Source organism: Suricata suricatta, chromosome 13 (assembly GCF_006229205.1).
Source record: "Suricata suricatta isolate VVHF042 chromosome 13, meerkat_22Aug2017_6uvM2_HiC, whole genome shotgun sequence".
Taxonomy (NCBI): domain Eukaryota; kingdom Metazoa; phylum Chordata; class Mammalia; order Carnivora; family Herpestidae; genus Suricata; species Suricata suricatta.
The window spans coordinates 78,751,736-78,766,984 of NC_043712.1; the positions used below are offsets into that span (position 1 = coordinate 78,751,736).

A 15,249-nucleotide genomic window follows, 5' to 3' on the forward strand; every position below is an offset into this window, starting at 1 on the left:
TCTCCCAGTCACATGGTTTTAAATATCATCCATGTCAACAACTCCCAGAGCAGTCATCTTTCCTGAACTTGCAACTGCCCACTCAACACCTCCCCTTGAACATCTATTAAGAATCTCAATTCTGATATATTTAACACTGAGCTCTCGATCTTCCCAACAATCCTACCCATTCAATCTTTTCTAGTTAGTTGTTGACAACTCCGTTGTCCAGCTGTTGAGGTCAAATCAGTGAAATCATTCTTGACTTCTTTCTTTCTCTGACACCCATATTTAACCTATCAAGAGGTTGTGTTGGCTCTACTTTCAAAATATATCCAGAATTTTGACACTTCTTAACACCTCCATGCTACTACCCTAGTCCAATCCACCGTTGTTGGTGAATCCGCCCTCACTTTACCATCTCCTGGATGCCTTGCCTTACCCTGATGGGGCTCTCTGATTTCACTCTTGCCCCATTTCCATTTGTAGTCTTTTCGCAACATAGTAGCCACAGTGATCCTCCCAAAGCCAAGCCAGATCACCTACTTCCTAAGCTCAACATCCTCCAGGGTTCTCCCACTTCAGGTAGAGTAAAATCCAAAGTCCTTCTTTAAAAAATAAAAAATTTTAAGACATCTTTATGCCCAACACAGGGGTGAAACTCATGACGCTGAGTTCAAGAGTTGCATGCTCAAAAAAACAAAACAATAACAACAAAAATCCCCCAAAACAAAACAACAACAAAAGAGTTGCATGTTCCACTGAACAAGTCAGCCAGGACCCCCAAAGTCCTCTGATTAATGACAAGGTCCTCAAGGGCCTGTCCTACCATTATTTTTCTGATTTCATTTCCTAGTACTCCTTCCCCTGCTCACTCTGCTTAGCAAAACCTCCTCCTTGCTATTCCTGGGACACACTGAGCATGCTTCCACTCAAGGGGCTTTGCACTGGCTGCTCCCTCTACTGGGGACACTTCTTCCCAGTACCTACTAGGATAGAGACCACAACTCTTCCAGGTTACCTTCTCAAGCAATTTATTACCTTTTAACATATTATATAATTTACAGTTAAGTATAGTTTTTGTCATCCCCTTCCTACTGGAAAGGAAGGCCCATGAGGGCAAAATGATTGCTCTGTCTGTTTTGTTCATGTGTTTCCCAAGTACCTAAGCTGAACTTGGCACACAGTAGACACTCAATTCGTATTTGTTGACTGAAGGAACAAATGAATAACAGAGCATTAATTGAGCATTTATTATACACCAGGGCATATCCTAAGTACATTTTAGATATTGTCTCACGTACAAATGATACATACATAATCTATGAGGTGGGTATTCATTATTCCACATATAGATAAGGAAGTGAGATTTAGAGAAGTTCAAGGGTGAAACTGAGGTTTGAACCCTAGCAGCAGTCTGGTTGCCAAACTCTGAATGTTTAAACGCAACCATCCAATGAAGCAGGTAAATAGGAAAGGAGCTTTAATTATTCTCATTTTCAGGATGACACCAACGAAACTTGGAGATTTTCCCTAACTTTCTCACAGTTTCATACCTAGTGAGTAGGGTATGACTCTGGAGTTCATGGGTCCGTTGTACCTCCGGGAGCCTGGTGACCCTCCTCATCCTTTTCAGAGACCCCATCCCTTCACTGCTTACTATTCTTGCTTTGTCCTTTATTCCATGTCCAAGACACCCCATGGCCTGTTACCCAGAAAATTCCCCTATGGCGGTCCACCACAGCATAGGTCTCTTTGAGAGTATCTCTTCTCAGATCTGTTACTGCTACCCTTTTGATGTTTCTGAGAAATGGAAGAAAAACTACCAACTCTCCTCCTATCCAAGAACAATGCACACAAATACATTGTGATTATAATGGCTTTGAACTTAAGCTGATTTGTTCTTGATCTCTCTGTACTCCTCTTGTAATAAAAAGATACATCCCCATTCTCCTGTCTTCTAAGGGTTTTGCTAAATAAATGGCTAGTTGTTTATATGCATCAGTGAGGGCTTATAGATTCGTTATTTATTCCCAAGACTTTTTTGAACATCTATAGTATACAAGGTACAAGATTAAGTCCTATGGGGAATAAAAAACAAAGTTGGCAGTAACTTGCTCTCAAGACATTATCAATCAGAGTCAATGTGACTGACTTTTTGTATTTTTGTTTGAGTTATCTCTTTCCATTGGATTTAGTGTTGAAATGCCAGCAGCTGCTACACCTCTACTGCTACCATGAGATCAGAGTCTAAGATTGGAGCCGACTGAGACACACCAGAGCAGGGAGGTGGACAGAGAGAGAAACTGGCTCCTGATCTCACAGTTTTATCTTTATCAAGTTGTTCCTAAAGCGAGCCCTGTGGATTTTGTCTATTGCAAAGGGCAATAAACTATGCCCAACCAAAACAGTATTAACACATACAAGTCTTTCAATTAGCTTCTTCACTTCCCTGTCTTCCAGACACAGCTGCCCAAACTCCTAGAGCCCTCTTAGAGTCTTTTACTCAGTACTGGAAGTGGGAATCTGTTCTACCTTTGGGCCAGTGCTGAATCTTTTCAACACTATGCCTTATGGAAGCAGCACTGTCCCAGAACAGGCTAAAGCAGTAGGAACAAAAGACAAATCAGTGGTAGGACCAAGCTGCATGTCTGCTTAGTCAGGCAAGAGTGCATTTGTGCCTGAGGCTAAATGGACACTGACTGGGAAGGAGGCTGGAACCGAGTGCTCTTGGAAAGACCCAAGGCCCTACTAACGAGTGGAACCTAAGGAGAAAATCTACGTGGGTTGCACCTTGTAGAGCAAGTGCTATGGGGAGAAGAGGTGGTCATAGGAGATTAGCCAGAGAGCACACTGCCAGAGATGGTGAGAGGCAGCAGTTCCCAAAAAAGCCAGTAATTTGATATGTGTCATAACAGAGGACATTCGATAGCCAAGAGAGAGTCTGAAATAGCACCAACTATTTTAAAAAGTTCTTTTCTTTCAATCTCTCTTTCACTTATCCTGAGTAAAGATCATGAAGTGAGAGGCGGAGGAGGAAGGAGAACAAAGAAAACAAAAGAAATTTTTCCCTTCTCTTAGCCCCAAACTATGAGTTTGTGAGGCCCAAGATGAGGGAAAGAGAGATGATTCAATTGAATGAGAAACTGGAGATGTGACTTGGATTGGACTTTTTAACACACGTAAATAGGTGACCATTTTAATACCTTAACAGGACAGGGAAGCTAAGGGCTCTGGCAAGTGGTGCGGAATGGAGAATGCTTTAGGCTTTGTTTGAAGAGAGTGTACCGAGGAAAAATGTTCCTGATTGCACCCTACCAAGCTTAGCCCAGTCAACAAACGGGTTATAGTGCAGGGTGCTCTGTGCTGTTATCCACAGGCTTCTCTCGAGGTAGGCGGTAAGAAAGAGCACCGCGTCACTCACCCTTGGATGCACTTCACAATGGCTTCTCCGTTAGGACCCTTGAGGAAACATCTCTGCAAACTTCCTGTCCGACAGGACTAGTTCTGCTTCCCTGGACCAGAGAGAGTGCTTCCTTCCAACGGACACACCAAGCGACATCGAGTGTGTCAGCGGGAAAGGTCTATTCTGCAGGGGGTATTTTATCACTGACATTGTTTACAATCGCTGCATAGGGTGATAACAAGTAGGTCAACGTACCGTCTATTTTATCGGACTTCGTATATTTGCTACAGAAAAACACACTCCTTATTTCCCACACCCCCGGTGGACCGCTTCTCCTCTTTTTATCCCAAGGACACGATGAATCATGTTTTCCACCTTTGTTCCAGCCGCTGGGAAATGGAGAGTCCGCTCCGCGGCGCTCCCTCTGCCAGCACATTCTTCACACGAGGCCTCAGTCCTGGCTCCAGTTTAGATCACTGTTTTTTCTTCCTTCACGCTGTCCCGCGCTCTTTTATTTTTAAACCCACTTCTCATTAAATTATGTTTGTGTGCATATCCTTGTAATAAGCCCATTTCCATCCTCTCTGCAGCACGATACATAAGCAATGCATAAACGGAAAGAGCGATTTTAAATGCACATACTTAATGATCTATCCCATGGGCGTAGAATCACATGTGCAGTTCATTCTAGACACGCGACATCAATCTGCACTTTTCGAAATGCAGTGAACGACCCCCACACTGCGATTTCAGGTTTCCTTAGGAAACAGCACCACGTGGCATAACTCACCTACCCCAGTAGTGTGGTCTCCCTTCGGTCCGGTGTAGGAGGTGGGGGTTTCTCCCCTCCTCCTGTGCCAGCTGCTTCGGTTTCTTCTCTCCTGAGTAAAGGCACATTCATCTTGTTCGAAAGTGCACTCTCCAGGTGGAGGAGGAAGCCCCTCTGTGAGGAAACAGCAGGTGTTGTTACTGCTGAGGCGCTTTCAGTGAATATGCATTCCATGCCCCGCCCCCAAGCCCATTCTGCAAGTGTCAATGTCACCTGGCCATGTGCCTGTGCTTATGGAAAGGCAGCTCCCCGCCACCGCCACCGACGCCAGGCTCTGGCCTCCACCTCGAGCCTAGAACTCTACCTTGGGTCCTGCCACAGAGACAGAGAATGATGGGAAATCTAGATTCAAAAGTAGCGGGATACTTTGTGACTGGTGAATGTACTTGTCAGAATGAGCTTACCAAGCACTGAAAATTGGAGGCAAACTGCCTTTATGGACATATGGAAAATAATAAAGTTGTCTCGTGTTGGAGCTTTCTTCAGAAAGCCAGGATGAGCAAAGGGAATCCTCGGAACAGCTCTGGAGTTGCTTCGGACGAGGGGGAGAATGTGCGAGGGCTAAGTGTGCTCCAGGAGGCACAGTTTCCTTTATGTGGACCAAGTGACTGAATTCTTCTGTCTTCAGTACCCTTGTCTATCACCCGGGATCGTGAGGCTTAAAGGAGATGATGTATGTGAAGTATTTAGAATATAAAGTTCTCAAGAAATGTTAGCTAAGTAAATATTAGGCCTTGGCGTGTTGTCACCCGGAGCCTTATTTTCCATTTCCAAGAACAAATATTGATGTGTCTGGAGGCTGTCTTCAATAACCTTCATGATTATTCTTTTTATTAGAATGGTGTCACCTCCTACTCACTGGGGACTTCTCCTCTGAACTTGGTTGCAACTTCCTGCATCCAGATTCTTAGCAAATTCCTCTAATAAACAGCCCATTTTTTATATCTCTTGCATAATAATTATTTGACTTTATTTCATTTGACATACAGTACAAGCTGATGAAGCCTCCGTCCCTTTTCTATGCCTCCAACATAGAACTTTTTATCTTGTGTTTTTTTGTGTTGTCCTTGCGGTGCCTTGCAAATCTAGAGACTAAAAAATTAAATTAACGAGAACGATGCCACAGTTTGTCTCTTTGTTAAAGAAATAGCCTGTGGCTTAGGAAGCTGTGGTAATTAGTAGATACAGATCAATAATCTGGGTTGAGGTTTGTGCCATTTTCTTATTAGATATGGAGTCCAACACATAGCCGCCATCTTTCTTTTGTCCCTATCCTCAGTGCCCGGTCCACTGTTCCACTGTCAGTTAATTCACTTAGAAAATATTTATTTTATTGTCATTTCAAAATTACATGCTTAGTATAGTATCTGTATGATAATAGTTTCATTGTATTGCTTGAAAATCTGCATTTATGTAAGACACAATTAAAAATAAAATAGTAACTAGGCTAGGAGGCATTTCTTTTTAAGGCATTGTTTTGTGCCAGGTCCCACGTCAGGGAATTTATGTATGTTATTCCCATTACCTCTCTCATAGATGAGGATACAGACGTCAAGTCACATGTAAAAATACACACTGCAAACAAATCATCATTTTTAAATTCCAAATTTACTATACAGATCTGGAGAGGGGCACTTCTGGCAAGAAAAGCAAAAAATAGGCTAGCACAGATTAAAAAAATAAATTTTTAAATATTCATTTTTGAGAGACAGTGAGAAAGACAGAGCGTGAGTAGGGGAGGGGGAGAGAGTGAGAGAGACACAGACTCCAAAGAGGCTCCAGGCTCTGAGCTGTCAGCACAGAACCCAATGTGGGGCTTGAACCCATGAACCATGAGATCATGACCTGAGCCGAAATCATACACTTAACCAACTGAGCCACCCAGGCACCGCTAGCACAGATGAAATGTATTTGGTGTATAGTTAGAGAAACAGGCTGTGCCACGCATAGGTCTGTGAGACACAGGGAGCTTGAAACCCTGACCATCTTACCTGGAGACAAGCAGCTTCCCAATTCTACTGTAATGTCATCCAGGGCTACCAGTCCACAGTCCCAAAAACTTTTGCAGAGGCTCATGAAAACCACCTGCAATTCAGAAAAACAAAACTGGAAATTCTTACAACCTGAGACTTCCCTAGCCCAAAGCACACATAAGCAAACGACAGACCCCTCGTCACTGTCCGCGTGAACTACAGGTCACAGAGGCATGAGTAACAGCTAAACATTTACATGTGACCCTGAAATTACTTCTATTCCTTTCTTAAGCAGAGTCAAGCTCATCATGATATGTTGTGTATATTAATGCAGAAATGAGGTCACATTGAAGGAGGAAAGCGAGAGGTTAACTTCTGTCAGGGCAAAACCTGTCAGGCTTTAAATAGTTTCCCCAGATAATCCACAACGTGCACACAGAGCGGATGGTATTCCAGGCATTTTTACACACATTTCCAGTACAAACAGTATTGATTTTTTGGAAATGAATTTCTGGCAACGTACTTCATATTGTGAACAAAGTCCCAGTGATTCTCCATCTGGAGACTTATGTTCCATTTCCAAAGAAGAGAAATGTCCCTAGATGGTGTCACGAATAAAAGCCGCCCTAAATGCAGTTATTTTATCAGGCCAAACATTTTTTACTCTTCTGTGTGAAAGAAAAACAGATCCATACCATGCATTATTAAATACATCATGTCAGAGAAAGAGAGAGCAGGAGGGAAGTTCTGCATTTCTTTCCATTAGATCAATTTTAAAATCTTCCTTTCATACACAGGAGGAGCAAAGAGTACTTTTGACTTATTAGATTTTCACTGTACTTTGTGGTTTATAAAGCTGCTTCGCATGCGTAACCTAATGGATACCGAGCCTAAAGTCATTCGGCCCGTGTGCAATCCCTCAAATACAAATCTTAACTCAAAGACAAAGAGATATAACAGAAACCAAATCTCAAATTAGGAATAATTAGAGCCTTAGATTTTTTTTTTTAAGATTCTAATATTATGTTGTCTCTTCAACTTATCTGTGTTATCAGCAGGCTCTCTGTGCTCTTTGGGGATCGGAACCATTAGAATACAAAAGTTATTCAAAAAAACATTTTAAAATGATGTGATGGTTTACCACTATGGAAAATACAAAACGTCCTAAAGCCAGTATCTTCAGAATAATTACTAATCACGTATGTATAAAAGTTTCCTTGGACTGTATTCAGACTGCTTTTAATTATAATAAGGATAGCTTAGAGCTATAACAACGTGTAACTATATATATATTACATATATGTATCATATATATTCACAATGGACAAGATAAAAGGAGGTGTTTTTGTTTTTTGTTTACCTCTGTTCGTTTTCTCACCTTTATAGATTCCAGAGATTATCGGCAGGGTTTTCTACCTGCAGGAGTTTTGCTTGGGAATTTACTCCCCATTTGCAAAGCAAAGGGTCTAGGTCATCTGCCCTGAATGTAGTTACATTTTATCAGCAATGTTTATTGTTATAGGGAAAAAAATAGTAATCTGTCTCCTAATGGACTGAATAAATTGTACTGCAGAGAGAAAACTCCTGGTTTTCCTTCTTTTTGGCAGTTTTAAAGTCTATTTTTCACCAGAATGGTGGAAAAGTATTTTTTCCACAATGAATCTGAGGTGGTGGAGTGATTCGCCCTGTAAGCCATACCTAAGTAAGACTCCAGCACTTGGCAGGAAACCGTATTCTTAAATTTTTTTTTATGGTTTTATTTATTTTTGATACAGAGCATGAGAGGGGGAGGGGCAGAGAGAGAGGGAGACACAGAACCGGAAGCAGGCTCCAGGCTCTGAGCTAGCTGTCAGCACAGAGCCTGACGCGGGGCTCGAACACACAAACGTGAGATCTGACCTGAGCCGAAGTCGGAGGCTTAATCGACTGAGCCACCCGGGTGCCCCGAAAACTGTATTCTTAAAAGGAGAAATAGTAACATGCTTTCGTGTGTTCATTACAGCATTATAGCATTATTTGATAATGACCATAAAACCAAACTGGCAAGCAAGTAAGCCAGCAAGCAAAAGAAATGAAACAACCCAAAATTCAAACAAACAAACAAACAGGAAATGAATAAACTATGGTACCACAATCCACAAAACAGGCAAACACTAACTCTGATAGCTTGTGACTATTCCTTAGTAGTGCAGAAGTCTATTTCTCTCATAGTGTTAAGTGTAAAAACGCTGGTTATGATAGATAAAATTACAATTAAACAAAATAAATTACATCAGACTCACCTGAAAGCACATAGAAAAAAGAAACCTTCAAAATTTACCAAATTTAGAACAATTATGTTAGGCTCATGAAATTATGAGTATTACACCAAACTTCCCCTATTTCCTAAGCATTCTTTAATTTTGTTATATTTGTAATTGAGGAAGAAAAACAAAAAGGAATCAAGACATCTGTAATTAAGATGCAGAATGAGTGATTGTTTCCTAGATTGGCACTGTTTATCACATCAGTCACCAAGACATGTGGCTATTTAAATTAAAGTTAAGTAAAAATAAAAACTTCGTTTCTTCAGGCACACTGGCCACATTTCACGGGCTCCACAGTCATGTAAGGCTAGTGGTCGAGTGAATTGGAGGCAGCAGATACATGATATTTCCTCATTGCAGAAATTCTGACGGGTACAACTTCCTGGCTTGTTTTGAGGATTGCAAAAAATACGTGAACTGCCACAGGGGGTTAAGTGAAATGCTAAAGATGTTCTGCGCAAGAGGAGGCCACTCGGTTGTTCTATCTTAGAACTCTTCCCACACTTAGAATATGAGCCAGACCACATGTTGTTCCGTCTTAGAAAAGATCCACGGTCAGTCAGCTGTGAACTAGGTTCAAACTGTGGCCTCCAACCTCAAATCTGTTTGGCGCTTGCCTATCAGCATTCCAGCACACAGAGGAAACCTGACAAGATCAGCTTGTTTGGTGGAACAGACAAGATTCTTCCACTGTGCTATTAATAATGCTGATAATGTCAGCTTCCATTCTGGTCCAGCCGTCTTACATTTTGAAGCTACTTGAAGTGGAAAGGTAACTTTAGGATAGTTGGTTGACCAGGCAACCTAGTGACTGGGCCTGGCCGACTCAGGGAGACGAAAAAGCCAAACATCTTTCTTTAGAATTCTGTCCCAAGGTCCCGCTTGGGACAAGAAGGGAACTGGTCTTGGTCTAAATTCTTTTTTTTTTTTTTAACTTCTTTTTAATGTTTATTTAGTTTTTCAGAGACAGAATATAAGTGGGGGAGGGGCAGAGAGAGAGGGAGACACAGAATCCGAAGCAGGCTCTAGGCTCTGAGCGGTCAGCACAGGGCGCGACACAGGACTTGAACTCACGAACTGTGAGATCATGACCTGAAGTCAGATGCTCAAACAACTGAGTCACCCAACTGCCCCATGATCTTGGTCTAAATTCTTGAGGGGATTAACCTCATGTTTATTTTTAGATCTTTTTAAAGAGTGTTTATTTCATCTTAGGCAGTATTTCAAAGCCAGTGGAATACGCCGATAGACTAGAAAAAAAATTCATAGGCAACTTGAATATATACTAATATCTACTTGAGAGGGACAAAATAAAAGAACATATCCCTTAGGCAGATGCTCCTGGTTTTATGCAAATCTCTTAAAACTCAGGGGCAAATAAGATTTGTATAAATCACATTGTTTATCATGTGATAAACGTTGGGTCCTTAGGTACTGGGGATGCTTCACGGTTTGTATTTTAATAGAGAATACTCATTGTTGAGGAACCTTACCTAGACTAACTTTGGAAACACAAATGGGCACTGACCAGTGCGCTATATAAACGTATCTGCAAACAAAGAATTTCAAATATAGTCAAGTAAGGATCAACAGTATTACTTACCTTAGTTTTCATCATACGAAGAAGGGACATGGCACACACTCTGTCATCTACAGCAGGGTGTTCCTGTCTCAGCACTCTTGATATTTTGGTGTTTTAATATCATTATGGATCACTGTTTGTTGCAGGGGACATTAAGCAGCAAACCTGCTGTCTATCCATTAGATTCCAATATCCTCCCCTAATCGTGACAATCAAAGATATATTGGGACAAAATGACCTCAGGCTGCGTGCCCCTGGGGAGTGATGGAAGACTGCTGTGTGGATGACAGAACCTCACTTTATTCTCCCCAATCAAAACAGGACAGTTGTTTATGTTTTAAAAGCAGACTAGAGGGAGTTAGTTTTTTCTTCCTCTGTATGTCACCATGGAGTGGTTCTAACACACAGTGAAATATCCCCAAGCCATGAAAACAAAAGGCAAAGGAGCCGAAAAACAAGAGAGATGGATAAACACTCAAGCTGAATAATCATCCCTGAGATGATCAAGGCTCTACTGTTCCAATTTCTGCTTCAGAAAACTGGAAATTGTCAAAGGGTCATGGAATCTTCTCTTGTTTACATTTTTCTCCCTTTCCAAAAAGAATACTCTAGTCCCTCAAAACAACACAAGGACAGGCGGCAGATTATAAAAAGCAAATGAGCAAACTTTTCCTCATAGTGCAGAATTCTAAATGTCTTCTAAAGTTATTTTCAGGCGGAGGAGGGAGGAGAGAGGGTCTGTGTGGAAATCTAGCCACAAGGCTGGACTAGACTAACCCCAGGCCTGCGAAAGTCCATAAAAGTTCCTGGTTAAAACACCCAGGAAAGAAAAAGTCGATAAATAAATAGGATCTTGTGGAGAGAGGGAGGGAGGAAATCAACCTTCCCCAAGAGCTAAGGAACATATAACCACACAGTTTTCTTGTACAGTTAAGAAGGATCATTTGTATTAAACAGCTAAACAATGGCTGTCATAACCATTTTCACTGTCTAAGTAGTCTGTCTCCATGGCCTGCTCAAGAGGCACCATTGGCCACGTTGTTGGCTTAACCCACCACCTCCTTCACTCACGGAATAGCCCCAGTTGGGCCTATAATAGTAGATGAATGATAGTTTCCAGAAAAGGCCTTCTATTTTCTCATAGAAACATTTCAGTCCTCTGCCAACAATACCATAAATTACCCGTGTTCACAAAATGAACCTAGCTACGTTCCTGTTTCCGGCGGTGGACCTTGAAATTTACCAGAGGGTTTGACTCTGAGTTAAATTTAACTTTTCTTCTGATGAGGTTAAAATCCTTTGAAATCATTTGTGCATATAAATTTGGGTATGGTGACTACACAGTTGGTAGAATAACTATTCATTAAATTACTATAATCCAGTCAGGGAAGTTCCATAGCCCTCCATTAAGCTGCTGTTGACGCAATTGCAGGATATTCTATATAACGCAATTGTATTCATTTAACTGTTTGACAATAGGCTGCAACAGAATTCTTAAAATAAAAATTAAAAAAAAATAAAGTGAAACAAAACAAATACTCTAATATTGAGACACTTGGCTGAAGAGGAGGAATTTTCATGAATCCCAAAAGACAGGCTGAATGGAGCTTCCTCTAGAAGATGGGCCTGGTGTTTTTAGAATCCCAGGCGTGTTTTGGGAAATCGTTGCTAAATTATAACAGCATGCTTCCTGCAGATACTATATTTGGTCTTCAGATCCCACAAACTGCAGAATGACCACGTGTTTTTAAGCAAGTCTTGAGCTGACCAACGCTGCTTTTTCACAAGAGACCCATCTGTTTTAATTTAACCTTTGGCTTTGACAAGCAGCAAGGATTCGGCAGTTTACAGCTTCTCCCTCTGCTCCCAGGAGGCTCCCATTCTGGGGCTGGGCTCGCTGGGGTAGACCTGCAGATCAACTGCGTTGTTTTCTCACTGCTGTTTCGGGGGTAAATATTCAGAACTCTCAGCTCACTGATTTCAGAAATCTGCAGTATTTTTGGATCTTTTGGTCACTGTAAAGAGAAAAGACACTCCAGAAGAGACCTCAGAATCATCATGTTTTAGAATCAGGGAAGGCCCAGAGACCCTGTGATATAAACAGGATCACACAGTAGCTACAGACCCGGACATGAAATATCTTACTCCAGATGCTCCAACAGAGCATACTTCATTATACCAACCAGCCTACTTTCTCCTATTTTGCTTTAGGTATTTAAAAGTATGATTCTAGAGTCATGATGTTGCATACCTGAAATGACTATTATGTTATTATGTCAATTATACCTTGATAAAAAGAAATAGGATTATGAAAGGCATCATTTTGAAACTCCTCAGTTAATAGCAGTGGACCACACATGCCTTGGACCTCTGTTTACAACCAGCTTCCCGTCATGTTGCCTTATGTCTGTTTGTAAGGAGCTTTTGGTGAGCCCACACCAGAACCTGAATCTTACAGGGATCATGGCTAAATTGAAAAGCTGGCGAATGTAGGGGTGCCTGGGTAGCTCAGTTACGTGTCCAGCTCTTGATTTTGGCTGAAGTCATGATCTCATGGTTCATGGGCTCGAGCCCCACATCAGGCTCTGCATGGACAGTGTGGGGCCTGCTTGGGATTCTCTCTCTCTCCCACTCTCTCTGCCCCTCCCATTTGCTCTCCCCCTCACTAAATAAATAAACTTAAAAAATGAATAAAAAATAACCTGGTGAATGTGGAACCAGCCTGTAACTCCTCTTGTCTACTTATCTTCACCCAAGTGACACTCCTTACCCTTAGCTGATGACCCTACGTCCACTTAGGCCCACAGGGAAGAATGTTTTCAACTCCCACAACCACACCTCCCACCTAAAAATGAGTTTTAGTGCTTCAGAATCCAATTTACCCCCTAATAAAGAGGACGGTGTTATATATACTTATCCCACAAGTTGCTATCACTGAAGGAAAACAGGTGGGAATGCCTTCCTGCTGATTGCACACTCTTGTCACCAGGCAGGGGCTGAACAAAAGCAATGCTGGTTTATCTCTGGCCCCCTCCCTTAGGGAGGCCCCTCAGCTAAGCGCTTCCCTAACCCGTGTAATGTAACATAATGACCAATTTAATTGTCATGTTCAAGGATGAATATCACAATATGAACCTACCACAGCAGCTCACTTGTATGGAGATGTAAAAATGCCAATTCTACTGGAAGACATGCAGAGTGCAATCAACAAATAGCAAACAAGGAAGAATCTAGGTCTTTGTCTCGAGCTTCACCCCTGCTCTGGATAAACTTCTCCTGGAGTCAGGAGAGGACAGCAGATACCTTAGTGGTGCCCTGCTAGTACCTCAGTAGGAATACTGACTTTGCCTCACTCGTGTCTGAGATAGAGAGACTGTTGTTGGCCTTATTTTCATGGATTCCCAAGGGAAAGTATGGACCCCCCCCCCCCCCGGCCCCGGCTTGTGAAGGGCTGTGGCTTAAAGCTTTCTAAGCCCTTTGTAGCCTGGCCGTACTCATTTGACCAACCCCTACTGATGGATAATTGGGCAGTTTCTAATTTCTCAGTATCACAAACACTGGTGTGATGAATTATCTAAATCTTTGCATAACCATGACTATTTCCTTATGATAAACCCCTCTAGGGGTTCTAGTGAATTGCTATGTCAAAAGGTATTCATGTTTGGGGGCTTTCTTTTTGAAACATGTAATTGAATTGTCATCTAGAAATATTATATCAACTTATCCTCATACTAGAGCTTATGAAAATCCTTATTTCCTTGCATCCTTCCCTCTCCAGAGTAATGTTGTATATCTATAAAGTATTCATAGATCCAACTCATGTATGCATATGTACATACATATATATTTAGTCTTAATGGAAAGATATATTTTTTAATTTATTTTTGAAAGAGAGAGAGAGACAGAGCTTGAGCGGGGGAGGAGAAGACAGAGAGGGAGACACAGAATCCAAAGCAGGCTCCAGGCTCTGAGCTGTTAGCACAGAGCTCGATGTGGGGCTTGAACTCAAGAACTGTGAGATCATGACCTGAGCCGAAGTTGGATGCTTACACGATGGAGCTATTGTGCCCAAGTTTTTAAAATCACCCCAAATCACCCCAAAACAAACACCAGAGACTGCTAGTGAGACCGAGTCACGCCTGCAAAAGCAAAGGGCCTTTATTACAAGCTTAAGCTCCAGCTCAGAGTCTCCAGCCAACCTGCTGGCCACGTGGAGAGAGGCCCGAACAAAGGCAGGGCAGGGCCTTTTATACCTTTGGGAGGGCGCGTTACAGGAAATGATGACAGTGTACAGTGATCCAATCCCTGCCCCCCCATCAACCCTGGCAGTTGTGGGAGCCAATCACATGATCCAGAGCACTGACCAATCAGAGTGGGTCCAGGACGCCCCACATGGGGCGTTACTAGGCCCGCCTCTAGAAAGGTCAGAGGTAATGGCCGGCCTCCCCAGATTGGGCGCAGCAGGAGTTGTCCCTCCTTAATGCGTGCCCTTTCAGGAAAAGCCAGCGCCTTCCCCTTTAAGTAAAGGGGAAGGCTGGATCGGACCTGCGCCTGCGCCGGCTGGGGGGGAGGGGGCTGGGGGGGGGCACAGCTGCCCTCGCATCTCCACTGGAGGTGCACCGCGACCGGCTCCAGGAAGGCTGGGACCGCCAGTGGTGAGGGCCTGATTGGACCTGCATCCTTACAGAGCCACTCAGGTATCCCCCTGAAAGATTTATTTTTTAATTGATAAACTGAACACAAACAATATGCACTATGGATATAACTATTAATATAAATGGCATACACCAGAGTATTATAGTTTTAAAATATTTTCATCTATTTGATAGACAAATGTGCTTTCATTATTTTTTAAATTTCTTTGATGACAAATGAGATTGGATATATTTATTTTCTAATAGTATTTCTTTCTTTTTTTTTAGGATTTTACTTTTAACTAAACTCTATACCCAACATGGGGCTCGAACCTACAACCCCAAGATCAAGAGTTGCCTGCTCCACCGACTGGGCCAGCCAGGCACCCCAGTAGCATTCCACTTTTTCTGATTTGCCTGTCCATATCCGTTACCCACTTTCCTACTGCTTAGGTCACCTCTGCTTATTGGTTTATTAGAGTAAATTCATATATCAAATGTCCTAAGAGTTTGCCATATATGTTGTAAGTTTTTTTTTTT

The 15,249-nt window shown here is 42.2% G+C and overlaps 1 protein-coding gene across 2 annotated transcripts in view; it reads right to left on the reverse strand.

Annotated features, from left to right (window-relative positions):
- The window catches only part of MAMDC2 (MAM domain containing 2), a 152,936-nt gene that overhangs the window by 27,270 nt on the left and 110,417 nt on the right, over positions 1-15,249 (reverse strand). Inside the window, exons 10-11 of one of the 2 annotated variants that reach the window (XM_029920793.1) lie at positions 6,206-6,299; positions 4,176-4,328 (exon numbers count right to left, since the gene is read on the reverse strand). In XM_029920793.1, coding sequence (XP_029776653.1) covers positions 4,176-4,328; positions 6,206-6,299 — 247 coding nt within the window. The remainder of the gene's footprint in view (positions 1-4,175; positions 4,329-6,205; positions 6,300-15,249) is intronic. The other variant, XM_029920794.1, reaches the window with a different exon arrangement.